The sequence below is a fragment of the Rhincodon typus genome, chromosome 10, assembly GCF_021869965.1.
Source record: "Rhincodon typus isolate 14 chromosome 10, sRhiTyp1.1, whole genome shotgun sequence".
In the NCBI taxonomy this organism is placed as follows: Eukaryota; Metazoa; Chordata; class Chondrichthyes; order Orectolobiformes; family Rhincodontidae; genus Rhincodon; species Rhincodon typus.
The window spans coordinates 22,238,413-22,256,564 of NC_063341.1; the positions used below are offsets into that span (position 1 = coordinate 22,238,413).

The 18,152-nt window shown below is 40.2% G+C and overlaps 1 protein-coding gene across 4 annotated transcripts in view; it reads left to right on the forward strand.

Moving 5' to 3' along the window:
- yipf1 (Yip1 domain family, member 1) overlaps window positions 1–18,152 on the forward strand; it is a 45,917-nt gene that overhangs the window by 1,293 nt on the left and 26,472 nt on the right. For all 4 annotated transcript variants that reach the window (XM_048601630.1, XM_048601629.1, XM_020528875.2 and 1 more), the window contains exons 2-6: window positions 1,301–1,376; window positions 13,088–13,251; window positions 13,815–13,895; window positions 16,069–16,156; window positions 16,801–16,917. In XM_048601630.1, the coding sequence (XP_048457587.1) occupies window positions 1,346–1,376; window positions 13,088–13,251; window positions 13,815–13,895; window positions 16,069–16,156; window positions 16,801–16,917 (481 nt within the window). In that variant the 5' untranslated portion in view covers window positions 1,301–1,345. The remainder of the gene's footprint in view (window positions 1–1,300; window positions 1,377–13,087; window positions 13,252–13,814; window positions 13,896–16,068; window positions 16,157–16,800; window positions 16,918–18,152) is intronic.

Below are 18,152 nucleotides of genomic sequence, written 5' to 3' on the forward strand. Positions count from 1 at the left end.
AAGCTTTTGTATCTTCTGCCTGATGGAAGATGCTGGAGGAGAGTATAACCGGCGAGAGGGGTTGACTGCTTTCCCAAGGCAGCAGGAAGTGTACACGGAGTTAATGGCAGGAAGGCTGATTTTCGTGGTAAACTGGGCTGTGTTCGCAACTTTCTAATTTCTTGTGGTGTTGGGCAGAGCAGTTGCCACACCAAGCTGTGATGCATCCGGATAGGAAGCTTTCTACGCACAGCTGGCGATTTGTAACTCCCCAGGGATAGGGCCATCAGTTTGTTCAAAGGTACATTCACCATCAGGTCAGCCCAGTGGAGCTGATAATTTGAAATCAATTGACCCGATGAGGAGCTAACTTGTCAAAAAACCCTTTGCTTTTGTTCATTGCAGTATTGTTCATTTATCATCCTTGCCTTAAGTAGTTTAACATCTTAAACTTCAAATCAAGCTTCCTTGGCATCCATGATTGCACATCATAACGGAATAGCTTCTCTATGGAGGACTACCAGTAATTTGCCAGGTATAAGCAGAGTAACAACACTAAAAGTAGGCAGATATCAGTTATATCATGGATTTCCCATAAATCTTAACCAATTGTAATGAATTGGTTTTAGTATATTGGAAGTCTAATTTAATATCTTTTTTTCCATTAAAAATTTAGGCCAAGATTTCATGTTCTATAGTCATTCTGTCATTGTCGTAGCAGCAGCCAGAGTAATGTTTCCAAAAGTCTAGGAAAATGCATTCAGCTTAGAATATATAGATTCTGCTAGTCTCTTCTGGTTTCAGAATCAGAGGGAACATTTACCTTTCCCCAAACTAGGGGTGCTGAAAAGAATCATAGCATCAGTCTGCTGTCAAACAGAGATTGGTTAATGTAATATCACCCAAGGTTAGAACCAGTGACTTTTTGATCAGTGTAGTTGAGTCTAGATTGTATTCGGGAACCAGAGTTGAAAATTATCCGTATTATTGTGTTCCATACTTAACTACTGAACAAGAGTGCTTAATCTCATTTGTTATCAGGATATCAATGAGACCTCCTGTAAGCTAAATTAATTTTATCTTGTACACCGTATGGGAGTGATATTGTATGTTAAAATCTAACCACATTTGTTTACTTCTGCCAATTTATCTAACAATTTTTGAATTAACTTAAAATTTGTGATGTTTCTTTTGGATTTTAATGCATACTAATTTGGACATGTTATAGCACAAAATATCCCCCATAGTTTGAGTTACAGATAGGTTTTAGAGTGGTCTGAGCATGATGTCATCTGTTGTTGGAACTACTTTTGTTTTTCAGACAAATCTTCTGGTTGACCATTTCATTGGTCTATCAATCAAGTAAATGGCAGCTGCAGATGATTTACAGTTTCAAGGTAATTGAATTTTATGATTGAGTTTTGAATGCAATGATGTTTGCTTCAGCTTTACCATTGTACAATAATACCTCCAACACAATGGTTTATTCTTCATGAAAACAGTTTTACTTTCCCTCCTTTCTTACTCTTTTTTTAAATTGTTTTGTCACTTTTGAAACTTTCATCAAGATAAAAAGATTGTATGAATCAACATTATCCAACTTTTTAATTGTTCTTGAAAGCATCTGAATTGAAGGAGAATGCTGCAGTGTAGTATTAGTAACAATTCCAAACGTGTCCCATTATATATATCTTCCTCAACACAAACTCTTGTTTCTTTATGACAATTCTTCAATCTTGCTTTTAACAATAATATTATAAATTGCTTAAAGTAAGTTAACGTATACATTGATACATAAATATTTCTAATAGGGATACTGATTTTTGGGTTGCTCATTTAATGATTGGCAGAACTGGAAATCTCTTACCTTATATTTTGGTATTCACTCACTTCATTTTTGACCACCTTTCTTCAGGCTATAATTTAATGGGTTTCCCTTTCCTTCTCTAACTTTTGATATTCTTTACAAGTACTTAAATTCCTAATTCTCGTTAGTGTTTAGATGGATTAAGCCCTATTTTTAAACTCAATATTGGAACTTCTGGTTTCTTAACTTATGTTCATTGTTGATTAATGGACAGTGCTCTGTTATGACAACATTTAAGGCATTGCCTCAAAATGGTCAATGAGCTAAAAGTTTGAGTGTCTGTATGTGTGTATGTATAGCCCCCTTTTAGTTTGTGAGTGACTTTAAAGAAAAGGAAGGTATTGATCTTAAACAAGGTAAAGATTAGTTGAATACAAAATACTTTTGCAAGTAAAAGAATTAGAATCATAGAATACCTACTTATTAAGTCCACACAGACCCTCTGAAGAGTATCCCACCCAGACTTACACTGTCTGTGTTATCCTGCATCCCCCATGCCTAATCCACCTAGCCTGCACATCCCTGTACACTATGGGCAATTTAACATGGCCAGGTCACCTGACCTGGACATGTTTGGACTGTGGGAGGAAACCAGAGCACCCAGAGGAAACGCACGCAAACAGGGAGATTTGCAAACTCCACGCAGACAGTTGCTCAAGGCTGGTTAGGCGATAGTTCTACCACTGGACCACTGATTCACTAAATTGCTAACTAAATACATGCAAGGATGAAATGAAGATGAGTGTAAAACTACCTTATGAAATTCAATTCCTTCCATTAAGATATTGTTGCAGGCTCATAGTTTGCAGTTGAAGTGTTAGTTGTCTGGACTGCGGGTGAAATTGAAAAGTTGTGTTCAGTAGCTGAGATGGCTTCCCAAGTCAAATACTCAAGATTTTTCCTTTGGACTCAGTAGATAGAGCATTTTCAGGGTTGAGTGAAGGTATCTTTTCTTTAGTGGTTCTACTGGCACAAGACATGAAAACTGCCTGGTTTTCTGAACACCATCCTTTGTAATTCCCTGTGTCAGCGAGAAAGTCCAACTCTCAGGGGACGTTTAAATGAGAACAACAGATGGAATTCTCTTCACAAGTTCTCCTGAGGTCTCTATATAAAATATCTGTTCCAATCCAGATATTTACACAGTTCAAAATTCACTATGGTTGCTATCCTAAACTGTTATGTCATGTACCCAGATCAGTTATTGGTTTAATCCAAATCAGATATTGGTTTAGCCCAGGGTTGGAACATATTCCCATCTAATATCTTTTAGCTTAAGTAGTTTTTTTTAAAAATTAATGATCTTCGCCATTAACTTGAATGGTTCCCATTTTCCCAGATTTGGTGAAGTAGGAAAGAACTAGTCATACTTTCAGGGAATCCACTGTCAATGAGTTTCTGTTCAACCCTATTGAAATGATTGTTAAATTTCAAAAATCTTTAATCCTTTTTGAGATAACTGCAGTCTGGTTCTAACCACAATTGAATTCACAAGAGAAGTCAGATGGCTTGAAAGCCCCCTTTGTATCAATTTCTAGAAGGATATTGCAGTTCATTGTAAAATCTGTAAAATTCTAATTACACTTTTGTGATATACCTTCCACCTTTCAGGAACTAAAGTTTTTTTTTTCCAGCAAAGTTATGTGGAAGCAGAAGAGAATAAATGTACAGATTTTTTTTCTCCACAGACATACACAGATAGCTGATGCATTGCATCTTCCGTCTTATGTTTTCCCATTAGATTTTATTAGGACATTTCTCTCCTTTTTTTCCAGAGTTTGGAACTCCACTGGACTCTCCATCTGTAGCTTTCTCACCATTCAGAACTGAAAAGAATGAATCCGACAGATGCGTACATAACTTGATTGCTGCTTTTTACTTGGAAGCATATCCTGTAAATTTCCCAGAGTTAAATCTATTAAGTTCTCCCTTTGATGTAACATGTTAGCCATGGGTCTTTGACTTCCAGACCCTTTCTTTTAAAAGTTGGGTATTGGCTTTCCTGTTCTGTCCATCATCTTTTCCCTTAAAATCCATTCTCTTCTGTGTTTCCTCTTCCTCTTTTCCATGAGATGCAGGCAACCTGACCCACGCCTGCTGTAATTCAGCAGTCTACGAGTTAACTCACAATCCTCGATTTTCATGGCAGCTTCCCTCACAGAGATAACTTCCACTCCTCTAGGTACACTGTAAAGGAGTCAATTTTGAACTCCTCTAACTGTACCTATCGTTCTCTCATAAGTACTCTGGGCAGAATCTTATAGAGATCTGAGCTATGGCAGAATTGCATAAGACGCCTGGTGAGGCCCATTATGAATGCTCAATTGTGAAGTCTGTCTCATTTAGCACAGTGTAACGTATCCTCATTGTGAAGGCAAGGACAATACAGTGGTCACTCTTACCATATTGTCACAGACAGATGCATCTGTGGCAGGCAGATTGGTGAAGATGAGATCAGGTATGTTTTTCCCTCTTGTTGGTTCTGTCACCACCAGGTGCAATCCTAGTCTAGCAACAATGTCCTTTAGGACTTGGCCAGCTTGATCAGTAGTGGTGCTGCTGAGCCACTCCTGGTGGTGGATATTGAACTCCCCCACCCAGAGCACATTCTGCGCCCTTGCTACCCTCTGCTTCTTCCAAGTGCCAGTGACTTCTTCCTCGATCAGATGCAGAACTGTTGCAGGTGAGGTGCTCACCAGCTTATGGTCCTGCACTTTCTAAGCCTGATGATCCCACTGAGATGTCAGTATCTGAGCTGGTTGGGAGTACAAGCCTAGACGACGCTTTCTCTGAGGCCTCCAAACTTTGTTCTCAGAGGTAAGGTTGGGGGAGCCAGCTGCTTTACGGTGGAGATGTTGGATATGCTGGCAGTACCTACGAGACAAAAGAGAGAGAAGGAGTTGCAGCTAATGCTTAGAAGTCATGTGCAGTGGATGACACTGAAAGCAGGGTAAAGGTGGGAGTTGCAATGGAAAAATTCATGACCTATGTCAATGCAGGAACAGTCCCAGTCCTCTGCAAGGGCCAGGATTCTCTTGTAAGGGGTATTACAACCGTATGTGCCCTTTCCACCCTTTTACAAACTCTCTTCTGTAATAAGAGAAAGGGAGGAATTGAGTGAGATGCAAGTGATGGTACAGCTGTTAGTGCTGGTGAGGATGGTGGTAAGGTTGTGAGGTAGGCAGCACAGAGGGCATGCTGGGTTAGTGGTGTAGAAGAACAGAAGATGTTGCAGGAAATAGTTAGAGTCGCAGAACATTAGCCTTGATGGGAGGTGGGTGGGGTAGCAGAGATAGAATGAGTGCAGAGAGAATAGTGTGGCACTCGTGCAGGTGCAGCAGAGAATGTCATTGACCTTATGGTACTGCTGCCGTTCTTCTGTTCTGTGGAGATGTCAATGACCTTGGTGACCAGGCTGTCAGGGACTGATGTGTGAATTCTCCTTTGCACCACCCCTTCAACAAGGACCTTCGGGTCCCTGTTGGAAAATTGTAGCCCCATCTTCTGGAAAAATCCTTGACTGAGTAGGGCAGCTCCTTAGGGTCAGTGCTGGTTTGGGTGCACAGCATTCTTTTAAAGGAGGTGTGGATGCATGGGAGGCTGGTGTTTTGGTGGTTACTGCTGAGTGGCATTTAGGACTTGGCATGGATAAGGAGAACCACCAATTTGACTGGGACAACACCAAGATCCTGGTACAAGCAAAGCAGAGACAGGCACGGGAATTCCTAGAAGCCTGGTACTCCACGAAGAAAGCCATCAACAAACACATAGAACTTGACCCCATATACACTCTACTACGAAGGAAAACCGGAAGTGAGGTAATCCAGCTTAGCGGACTCCAGAGTTTAAAAACCAGGCGGGAAAACACAACAGCACTTCATCGGAGGCTGCATTGATGATGTTACCCAGCAGGGAATGAAACGTCTGTGGAACAACGAACCAGCTCAGCGAGCCAACCAACCACAACACCCACAACCTGAGCTACATATCTACTCCATAACCTTAGAATTTGAGTTTTTATTAGATTTTCCCTGCCAGCTTCAAACTGTCTTTCACTTCTTTCTCTGTATACTTGCAGCTCCAATTCTAACTCCTGTATGTGGAAATCCCTTTCTCTCTGTTTCTTCTCTGTTCTTTTATTTACAGCTTGAAACTTTGGCTCCTTTTCTCAGGCTAGTTGTCTTTTGCTTTCTGACAATAAACGTGAAAGAACTGTAAACTGTAAGGGAGACAGTGTGGAACTCAAAAGGACATTGACAAGTTGGTGGAATGGGCGGGTAGGTGCGACATGAGGTTCAGTACAAAGAAGTGTGAGGCGATGTGCTTTGGTTGGAAGAATTTTGAAAAACAACATAAAACGGGGGTACAATTCTTAAGAGATTGCAGGAGCAGAGGGATCTGGGTGTACACATGCACAGATTGTTGAAAGTGGCTGGACAGGTGGAGAGAGCAGTTAATAAGGAATGCATGGTTCTCAGATTTATTAGAAGGGGCATAGAGTGAGTACAAGAGTAAGGAGATGATGTTGAACTTGTCCAAGATCTCAGCTGGAGTGTTGTGTACAGTTGTGGATGTCACATTATGGGAAAAATGTGAATACATTGGAGAGAGTGCAGAAGTGATTTACAAGAATGATTCCAGGAATGAGAAACATCAGTTATGAGGACAATTGGGATTGTTGGAACTGTTCTCCTTTTAGAGAAGAAGGCTGAGAGGACATTTGATGGAGGTTTTAAATTCATGAGTAGGTTCGATACAGAAGATGGGAGAAGTGTTTCCGCTCGTAAAAAGAAAAAAGAACAAAGCCATAATTTTAAAGTGATATGCAAACAAAGTAAGGATGATGGGAGAAAAAACTTTTCATACAGCAAGTAGTTAGGGATTGGAATGCATGGCCTGGAAAAGTAGTGAGTTCAATTGAGCCATACAAGAGGGCACTGGATGATTATTTGGATAGAAATAATGTGTGGATATATGGGGAAAAGGCAGGAAATTGGCACGAGGTAATAGAACCAGTGCAGACACAATGGGCCAAATAACCTCCTTCTGTACTGTAATGATTCTGTGACTCTTTCTTTCTGGGTTGACAACTCCAGTTCAATTTTCAACTCTTTCTGTTCTATTTGGGCTGAAGAACCTGGTCTGTTTTTGATTTAGGTTCTCCTGATGTTCTGCCCCCGAATTGAATTCAAAATACTCATCCAGCATTTTCAAGAATTCCTGTCTTTTTGTCTCACTGAATATTTTAATCCTATGTGCTTAGCCACAGCATTTAATTGTTCCATGTCTACATTCCACATTCATAAAACATAGAACAGCCCAGCACAAGAATAGGTCCTTTGATTCCTCATGTCTGAAAATTTAAACTTTTTGATAGAATCTTGTGCATAAGGAATTGCCATCTCAATTGTTATAGAGCTATACAGCACGGAAATAGTCTCTTTGGTCCAACTTGTCCATGCCGACCAAATATCCTAAGTTAAACTAGCCCCATTTGCCAGCATTTGGCCCATATCACTCTAAAATCTTTCTATTCACATACTCACCAAGATGCCTTTGAAATGTTGCAATTGTATCAGTGTCTGCCACTTCCTCTGGCAGCTCATTCCGTGCACGCATCACCCTGTGCGTGAAAAAGTTGTCCCTTAGGTCCCTTTTGTATCTTTCTCCTCTCAACTTGAACCTATGCCCTATAGTTTTGGACACCCTATAAGGACGTCTATAAGGTCACCCCTCAGCCTCTGATGCACCATGGAAAATAGCCCCAGCCTAATCAGCCTCTCCCTTCAGGTCAAACCCTCCAACCCTGGCAACATCCTGGTAAATCTTTTCTGAACCTTTTCAATTTTCACAACATCTTTCCTATAGCAGAGAGACCAGAATTGCATGCAGTATTCCAAAAGTAGTCTAACCACTGTCCTGTACAGCCACATCATGTCCTCCCAACTCCTGTACTCAATGAACTGACCAATAAAGGCAAGCACACTAAACACCTTCTTCACTATCCTGTATCCTTGCAACTCTACTTTCAAGGGACTATGAACCTGCACTTCAAGGTCTCTTTCAACAACACTCCCCAGGACCTTACCATTAAGTGTATAAGTCCTGCCCTGATTTGCCTTTCCAAAATGCAGCACCTCACATTTATCTAAATTAAGCTCCAGAAAATACGGAGGCATGGGATTGAGGGTGATTTAGCGGTTTGGATCAGAAATTGGCTAGCTGTAAGAAGACAGAGGGTGGTGGTTGATGGGAAATGTTCATCCTGGAGTTCAGTTACTAGTGGTGTACCTCAAGGATCTGTTTTGGGGCCACTGCTGTTTGTCATTTTTATAAATGACCTGGATGAGGGCGTAGAAGGATGGGTTAGTAAATTTGCGGATGACACCAAAGTCGGTGGAGTTGTGGATAGTGCGGAAGGATGTTGCAGGTTACAGAGGGACATAGATAAGCTGCAGAGCTGGGCTGAGAGGTGGCAAATGGAGTTTAATGCGGAAAAGTGTGAGGTGATTCACTTTGGGAGGAGTAACAGGAATACAGCGTACTGGGCTAATGGTAAGATTCTTGGTAGTGTGAATGAGCAGAGAGATCTCGGTGTCCATGTGCATAGATCACTGAAAGTTCCCACCCAGGTTGATAGCGTTGTTAAGAAGGCATACGGTATGTTAGGTTTTATTGGTAGAGGGATTGAGTTTCGGAGCCATGAGGTCATGTTGCAGCTGTACAAAACTCTGGTGCGGCCGCACTTGGAGTATTGCGTACAGTTCTGGTCACCGCATTATAGGAAGGACGTGGAAGCATTGGAAAGGGTGCAGAGGAGATTTACCAGGATGTTGCCTGGTATGGAGGGAAGGTCTTATGAGGAAAGGCTGAGGGACTTGAGGCTGTTTTCATTAGAGAGAAGAAGGTTAAGAGGTGACTTAATAGAGACAAGATGATCAGAGGATTAGATAGGGTGGACAGTGGGAGCCTTTTTCCTCGGATGGTGATAGCTAGCACGAGGGGACATAGCTTTAAATTGAGGGGTGATAGATATAGGACAGATGTCGGAGATAGGTTCTTTACTCAGAGAGTAGTAAGGGCGTGGAATGTCCTGCCTGCAAAAGTAGTAGACTCGCCAACTTTAAGAGCGTTTAAATGGTCATTGGATAAACATATGGATGATAATCGAATAGTTTAGGTTAGATGGGCTTCAGGTTAGTTTCACAGGTTGGCGCAACATCGAGGGCCGAAGGGCCTGTACTGCGCTGTAATGTTCTATGTTCTATGTTCCGTCTGCCACTCCTGAGCCCTTGGCCCATCTGATCAAGATCCCATTGTACTCTGAGCTAACCTTCTCACTGTCCACTATGCCTCCAATTTTGGTGTCATATGTAAACTTACTAACCGTACCTCCTATGTTCACATCCAAATCATTTATATAAATGACGAAAAGCAATGGACCCAGCACCGATCTTTGTGGCACACTGCTGGTCACAGGCCTCCAGTCTGAAAAGCAACCCTCCACCACTAACCTCTGTGTTCCATTTTCGAGCCAGTTCTGTATCAAAATGGCTAGTTCTCCCTGTATTCCATACGATCTAACCTTGCTAACCAGTCTATCATGAGGAATCCTGTCGAACGCCTTACTGAAGTCCATATGAATCACGTCCACTGCTCTGCCCTCATCAATCCTCTTCATTACTACTTCAGAAGACTCAATCAAGTTAGTATGACACAATTTCCCACACGCAAAGCCATGTTGACTATCCCTAATCAGTCCTTGTCTTTCCAAATACATGTAAGTCCTGTCCCTCAGGATTCCCTCCAACAACATGCCCACCACTTATGTCAGGCTGACTGGCCTATATTTCCCTGGCTTTTCCTTACCACCTTTCTCAAATAGTGGCACCACGTTAGCCAACCTCCAGTCTTCCAACACCTCACCTGTGGCTATTGATGATACAAGTATCTCAGCAAGGGGCCCAGCAAACACTTCCCTAGCTTCCCATGGAGTTTTAGAGTGCATCTGATCAGGTCATGGGGATTTTATCCATCTTTTATGCATTTTAAAATGTCCAGCACTACCACCGCTGTAATATGGACGTTTTCAAGATGTCACTATTTATTTCCCCACGTTCTCCATCTTCCATATCCTTCTCCACAGTAAACACTGATGCAAAATACTTGTTTAGTATCTCCCCCATCTCCTGCAGTTCCACACATAGGCAGCCTTGCTGATTTTTAAGGGGCCCTAGTTACTCTTTTGTCCCTAATGTATTTGTAGGATCCCTTTGGATTCTTCTTAACCCTATTTGCCATAGCTGTTGCATGCCTCCCTTTTGCCCGCCTGATTTCCCTCTTAAGTATACCCGTACCGTCTTTACACTTTTCTAGGGAGTCACTCGATCCCTCCTGTCTGTACCTGACATATGCTTCCTTTTTATTCTTGACCAAAGTCTCAATTTCTCTAGTCATCCAGCTTTCCTATACATACTAGCCTTGCCCTTCATCCTAACAGGAAGATACTGTCTCTGAACTCTCATTATCTCATTTTTGAAGGCTTCCCACTTTCCAGCCATCCCTTTTACTTGCAAACATCCACCCCAATCAACTTTTGAAAGTTCTTGTCTAATACTGTCAAAATTGGCCTTCCTCTAATTTAGAATTTTAACTTTTAGGTCAGGTCTATTCTTTTCTATCACTATTTTAAAACTAAAAGGATTATGGTAACTGGCCCCAAAGTGCTCCCCCACATTCACCTCAGTCACCTGCCCTGCCTTATTTCCCAAGAGTAAGTCAAGTTTTTCACCTTCTCTAGTAGGTACTGAATCAGAAAATGTTCTTATACATATTTAACAAATTCCTCTCCATCCAAGCCCTTAACACTATGGCAATCCCAGTCAATGTTTGGAAAGTTAAAATCCCCTACCATAACCATGCTATTATTCTTGAAGATACTGAGATCTCCTTGCAAATTTGTTCCTTCATTTTCTGCTGACTATTAGGGGTTCCATTGTATAATCCCAATGAGGCGATCATTATTGTTAGTATTTTTACCATCCAAGTTAACTGCTGCTTTGATTGCAAACAATTTTGACTCTTACTTCCCTTCAATTTCCAATTTCTGCGCAGTTCAAAATTTGCCTCTTTTCAAAGCAGATTGATTCTTGGCTTTTAGTACAATTTGGCATTGGCTCATTTTGCAACGTGTACACTACCAGACATGAAACACCAGTTGGCACAAACACACACAAGGCATTTCCTTAAAGTGGTACTTGAGATAAAGTGTACTCTATGTGTGTGTGCATGGCCCCCGAATAATTTGTGAATAACTCAAAAAAGTTTTAGTCTTAAGATGAAAATTAGTTTATCGTAAAATACTGCTGTATGTTACTTAAGTATAAGTAATTAAATTACTTGGTAAATATGTACAAGAATGAAAAGCAGCTGAAATAAAATATATGTATACAGGTGAAATTCATGTCATGTGTTAGGATGCAGGCTGGCAGCTTTCAATTAAAGTGTTGGATGTTTGGAATAAAGAGTTGTGTTCAGCAGCTTTGGTGGCTTATTTAGTTTAATATTGCCTTTGTAATGAACTCAGTGGGTGGAGCAGTTTACAGAGCATGTGGAAGTTCCTTTTCTTTATTGGTCTGTCAACACAACACTTGAAAACTGCCTGGATTTCTCTTCAGTAAAACAAGGAGGATTTCTGGTCAGCCCTGTGTAACTTCCAATGTGAGAGAGAAAATTCAACCCTCACATGCTGTTCACAGTAGTTCAGCTGAGTTTAGTGCTGGAGCTGTCTTTACAAGTTCTCCTGAGATCTCAGATCTTGCACGCAATGGCTGTTCCCAGCCAGACTTTAATACAGTTCAAAATCCAAAATGGCTGCTCTTCTGTATTAGATATTGGATTAGCCCAAATCTTGATATAGTCCCATCCACTTTTTTAGACAAGCTGTTTTTTAAACTGACTCAGTCATGAACTTGAATGATTTGATGACAGGAAAGATCTTTGCACACCTCCAGGAAGGCCATTGTTAATGAGGCAAAAGGACAAAATTTGGCAGATGTAATATAAATGAGGAAATGTGAAGTTAAGCACTTTAGTAGGAATAATAAAAGAGCAGAATATTATTTAAATGGAGAAAGACTGCAAAAAGTTACCAAACAGAGGGACATGGGAGTCCTTGTCCATGATTTTCAAAAAGCTAATGGAGAATAAAAGTGGGGAGATTTTGTTAAAACTATACTAGTCACTACTTTGACAACAGCTGGAATACTGTGAACAGTTTTGGGCTCCTTATCTAAGAAAAGATATACTAGCATTTCAGGCAGTCTAGAGAAGATTCACTAGACTGACACCACGTATGGAGGCACTGTCTTATGAGGAGAGGTTGTGTAGATTGTGCCTGTACTCATTGAAATATAGCAGAATGAGAGGTGGTGTTATTGAAGCCTGCAGGATTCTTCAGGGTCTTGACAGGGTAGATGTGGAATGGTTGTTTTCCCTTGTGGGACAGTCTAGAACCAGAGGGCTTCATCTCAGAATATGGGATCGCACATTTAAGTTATTTAAAATCAGAGATGAGGAGGAATTTCTTCTTTGAGCGTGGTGAATCTGTGAAATTCTTTACTGCAGAGGGCTGTTCAGGATGGGTCATTAACTATATTCAAGGCTAATATAAGCAAACTGTTAATTAGGAAGGAAATCAAGTGTTATGGGGAAAAGGCAGAAGAGTGAAGTCGAGGATTATTAAATCAGTCATGATCACGTTAAATTGCAGAGCAGACTTGATAGATTAAATAGCCCATTTCTGCTTCTGTGTCTTATGGAGATTCTATTCAACCCTGTGGACTTGATCCTTCTTGAGATAAGTACAGTCTGTTACAATTCAGTTGAATCAATAAAAGTCGTGATTTTTGGGAGCCATGTTTAATAGCACTTTTTGTGTCCATTTTTAAAAGGAGATTAGAGTCGATTATGAAATCTGTAATATGACTGCATATTGATGACAGCTATTGGTGAAATGGGTGAAAGTTGGCTAGTGGTTCTAGGGCATGGAATAGTGACAGTGAAGCAAAAAGATTCACTGTTGGCTCCTTCTGTTGATTCAGTATTCATTTTTGGAGAGCCCAATGCTCATAATGTTATTAATTGAAATGTATTAGAACCTGCTTAATCAATTTACAACACCAACTTATGTTTTGTCGTGCCTTTATCATAGTCTAATTTTCCAAATGGTTTATAATACAGAGTTTGATGATGCCACAAACCTGCTGGCAGCAAATCCAGATGCTACCACAATAAGCATCACAGACACCAATGATAAACCTAAAAATCAGAGAGGCCCACCAGGCAAGTTGGGAAGAGATGAGGATGAAGATTTGCTCGGGAATGAAGACTCTGATAAAGCAGAGGTGAGTAACTTTGTAATGGCAAATATACAAAAATTAAATTTATATTGTGTACCTCAAAATATAAAATGACTTTATGTTAATGGCTGTCAAATACATCACTTGAATTTTAGAAAACGAAAAAGTATATTAGGCCTAAAATACCTTTAAAAATTTTCACTCATCACTTCACCTCTACACTTTAATATCAGTGTAATTTTACTCCAGAAATGCATGCTGTTATCCTATCTGCTTCTTAATTCTCCCTGCACTGGTGGTCTTCCTTCAGTTTGCCAATCCATTTCACAGTTTAATTTTCTTGCTTGTAACACTACATTAGAAATGATTTGTGGTTATTTTTAATTATTTAAGAAGAATCATGATAATGTTTATTGATACTAATGATAAATGTAATTTGAGTTCTACCTTCAGCTGTGTTCCCATACACTCCTCAATTTGCATTTACTTGAAAAAATATGGCATTTCCAGAACTAAATTGTGTGGGTTTTCTTTTGTAAAGAAAAGCTGATAATAATTTATTAGAACCTTTGTGACCAAGTTTGTCTTTACTTTTTTTTCCTATGCAGTTGCTTGCGGGACAAAAGAAGAGTGCTCCATTTTGGACGTTTGATTATTATCAAACATTTTTTGATGTGGACACCTACCAGGTTGGTGTATTTTGGTTTCTCCTCCAAGTACTTCTAATTATAAAAGAAATTAATAATAAAAAGGCAACATTTTAACCAGTATGCATTTTAAAAGTTTTATTTGTCTCACTCTCATTTTGTTCTCCCATTCTGCCCACTATAACACTGATTTGTATTGTTGTTTGGTTCTATGGGTGTTAAAAACTTTCTGGTGCATTATCAAAATTACCGTCTTCACTCAATGAGTGACAGCAGAATGTTGTTTGGTGGTGGAGCATTGTTATCCCATCCTGCTCACTGTCCACATTCAAACAAGCAGTGATTGGGAAAGGAAATCCTAGCTTTTATACCGTAAGACATAGGAGCAGAAATTAGGCCATTCGGCCCATGGAGTCTGCTCTGCCATTCAGTCATCGCTGATAAGCTTCTCAACCCCATTCTCCCACTTTCTCCCTGTAACCCTTGATCCCCTTGACAATCAAGAACCTATCTATCTCTATCTTAAATATACCCAATGACTTCGCCTCCACAGCCTTCTGTGGTGGCGAATTCCATAGATTCACCACTGTCTGGCCGAAGAAGTTTCTCCTGTTCTAAAGGGTCTTTCCTTTACTTATTTTACTCAGCAGCCTCCTGTGCAGCACCTTGTCAAAGGCCTTCTGAAAGTCAGGTAGATAATATCCATCAGGTGTCCTTGGTTCACCTCCTCAAAGAATTCTAACAGATTTGTCAGCCATGATCTCCCCTTGATGAAACCATACTGCCTTTGCCCTATTTTACCATGCACTCCCAAGTATTCATATATCTCATCCTTCACAATAGACTCCAAATCTTACCAGTGACCGAGGTCAGGCCAATCGACTGTAATTTCTTGTCTTTTGCCTCACTACCTTCTTAAACAGGAGAGTTACATCCAGTCCTCTGCGACCATCCCTAACTCCAGTGATTCCTGAAAGATCACCACTAACGCTTCCACGATCTCTTCAGAACTCTGGGGTGTAGTCCATCTGGTCGAGATGATTTATCCACTTTCGGACCTTACAGTTTTTCTAGCACCTTCGCCTTGGTGATGGCCACCATACTCGCCTCTGCCCCCTGAATCTCTTGAATTTTTGGGATATTACTCATGTCTTCCACTGTGAAGACTGACACAAAGTACTTATTCAATTCCTTAGCCATTTCTTTGTTCCCCATTACTACTTCTCCAGCGTCATTTTCCAGCGGCCCAATGTCCAATTTTGCCCTTTATATATTTAAAGAAACTCTTACAATCTTCTTTTATATTACTGGCCAGCTTACCCTCATATTTAACCTTCTCCCTCCTTTTTTCTTTTTTCATTGTCCTCTGTTGGTCTTAATAGGCTTCCAAATCTGCTGGCTTTCCACTGCCTTTTGCCACATTATATGCTTTCTCTTTTGCTTTTATGCTGTCTCTGTCTTCCCTTGTCAGCCACGGTTGCCTCATCTTCCCTTTAGTATGCTTCTTTTTCCTAGGGATGAATTTTTGCTGTGTCTCCTGAATTACTCCCAGAAACTCCTGCCATTGCCGTTTCATTGTCTTTCCTGCTAGGCTCCTCTCCCAGTTAATTCTGGTCAGCTAATGTCTATGTAGTTGCCTTTATTCAACTCTAATAGTGTTACATCTGATTCTACCTTTTCATTCTCAAATTGCAGAGTAAATTCTGTCATATTATGGTCACTGCCTCCTTAAGGGTTCTTTCACCTTAAGCTCCCTTATCAAGTCTGCCTCATTGCACAACAATGTTTCTTGTTCTGCACAGAGTACCAAGTTCAAATGCTGTGCTTCAACTGTTTTTAATTTCAGTCATGGGTTGCGGACATCGCTGGATGGGCCAGTATTTATTGCCTATCCCTAGGTAATCTTCAGAAGGTTGTTGTGGTGAGCTGCCCTCTTGAACCCCTACAGTCCATTTTGGTAATGATAGGCCCACAATGCCATTGGTGAGTGACTTTGAGGATTTTGACCCAATGACACTGAAGGAATGGCAGTTTATTTCCTAGTCGGGATGACAAGTGGGGCTTGGAAAGAAACTTGCAACTGGTGATGTTCAATGTTCCCTTTAAGCTGTGTAGCTGCACAGCCACTAGTAAACTTCACACGTACCAGTGGGTTTCAGATGCATAGCTTCTACTTCTGGAAGCTGTATTGGTAATTTTGTTCTCTGCGTAACAGGTGTTGGACAGAATAAAAGGTTCCCTTTTACCACTGCCTGGCAAAAATTTTGTGAGATTGTATATTCGGAGTAATCCAGATCTTTATGGTAAGTATGAATTATAGTGGTTATTAGAAAATAAGTATTGTTTATTTTGAAGTAACTGACATGAGAACTGAATGTCCTGTTACTACTTTCAGCATAAACCTGTCTTATCTCCCTATCAAATACAATGTGTAAGCAGAATTTTTCGATGCTAAATTTGAACGAAGGATGTATTTGAGTCCAATAAATCTCATCTCGGTTTATTCTCTGCAAATAAAATTAAAATACAGATGTGAAAATATTATTGCACTTCTTGGACGGGAATTGGAGGGGTTCAAAAGACCAGAATGGAAGTTCATATATTTAGAGGAGGTAAGAAGGGAAAACAAATCCATGGATGAGTTCAGGAAAAGCAGAAATTATGGCCAAAAAATGAGTTCAATCACAACTTATTTTCTTTTATTCTAAGATGCCTTTTACCTAAGCTTCCCTGCAGGAAATTCTGAAATCAAAAATGTGTTTACATTGCGATAGATAACAGGAGGAGGAAAACCTGTGAATATTCAGTTTGTGAAAATTTCAAAACTAAAGGGAATTGTTGTTCTGTATTATTTATAATTAAGAAAAATGGAACAGCACATTTGACTGCTTAAAGGTGTTGTCCTGTTCATTGGTATAACACTTTGCTTTTGAAATGTCTTAATTAGGTCCCTTCTGGATATGTGCCACACTGGTGTTTGCAATAGCGATAAGTGGCAACCTTGCAAATTTCTTGACTCACCGGGGCCAGCGTGGTTACCGCTATGTACCTGAGTTCCATAAAGGTAAATAGAAAACCCAGGTCTTTTCTTCCTTAAATCATGCAGAAATATGATTTAATTGAGGAACATTAGTCAGACCACACAGCATATATAATATCAGCATATTCTTGGATAATGAGCAACTGCTGTGTCCTTCCAATTCCCCACCTCTACAACTCCATTTTAGGGGCAGTACTGAATGGGGACTAAAGACTTATTTCTTCCAGCAAGGAAGCAGCCCCACACAAGCAGTGAGTGTATTTCCTGATGATTTCAAAATGTAATTGGTAGAGGCTGAGGAGCTGTTATAAAATCACACACTTAGGAGATGGAGCTTGATGCATGTGATGAGGTAAAGAACTTTGTTGTGGTAGTGACAAAATTGATTGCAAAGTTCTTTATCTCACCATATGCATCAAGCTCATCTCCTGCTAAGAGTGTGAGCATATGACAGCTCCACAGTCTCTGCCAATTCCATTTTGAAATCATCATTAGGAAAGTGCACTAACTGGTAGGGTGAGGCTGCTCTGTGCTGGATCAAAGGTCTCATGCCCTGTACTGCATGCTTGTCCCACTTGTGGCATCTTCACTGTTTCAATGAAAACAAATCTCAGTTCACAAAGATCTTTGAAATGCTTTACCACCTTCAGACTTCGTATAAGCAACGCGCTTTTACAACCCACCCACTACTTCATGCTTTCCTAATCTTTTGCAATGTTTTCCAGCGCTGACAATATCCTGACTCTGGACTTTGGTTTCACACTCGGGATGTCCCACAGCATGTCAGAGTCAATTCTAAAGATTTGCATTTACGGTATATCGTGTCTTTTATGAACATCAAACATCTCAAAACGCTTTACAGACCATGAAGTACAATCACTGTTGTACTGTAGAGCACATGGCAGGCAATCAATTTGTACACTTCAAACTCCAGCAATGTGATATTGACAAAGCACTATGTTGTTGTGATATTGATTGAGGGATAAATATTGGACAGGATAGTGGAATTAACTCCTCTGCTCTTTTAAATACTTTTTGATGTGTGGTTACTGCTGAAATGTAAGGCAATTAAGGCAGTAATATCTGAATAAGGTTATTGGCATAGTTGGTGGTAATGCTATCTATGTACATATTAATTAAGATAAATAGGATTTGCATTAGTAAATGAATCTACAGCTTGAGACCATAAATTTAAGATTATCGTTAGAGTGTGCTATAAGACATAGAATGCCTTATCAGTGGAAATAGAATCACCAACA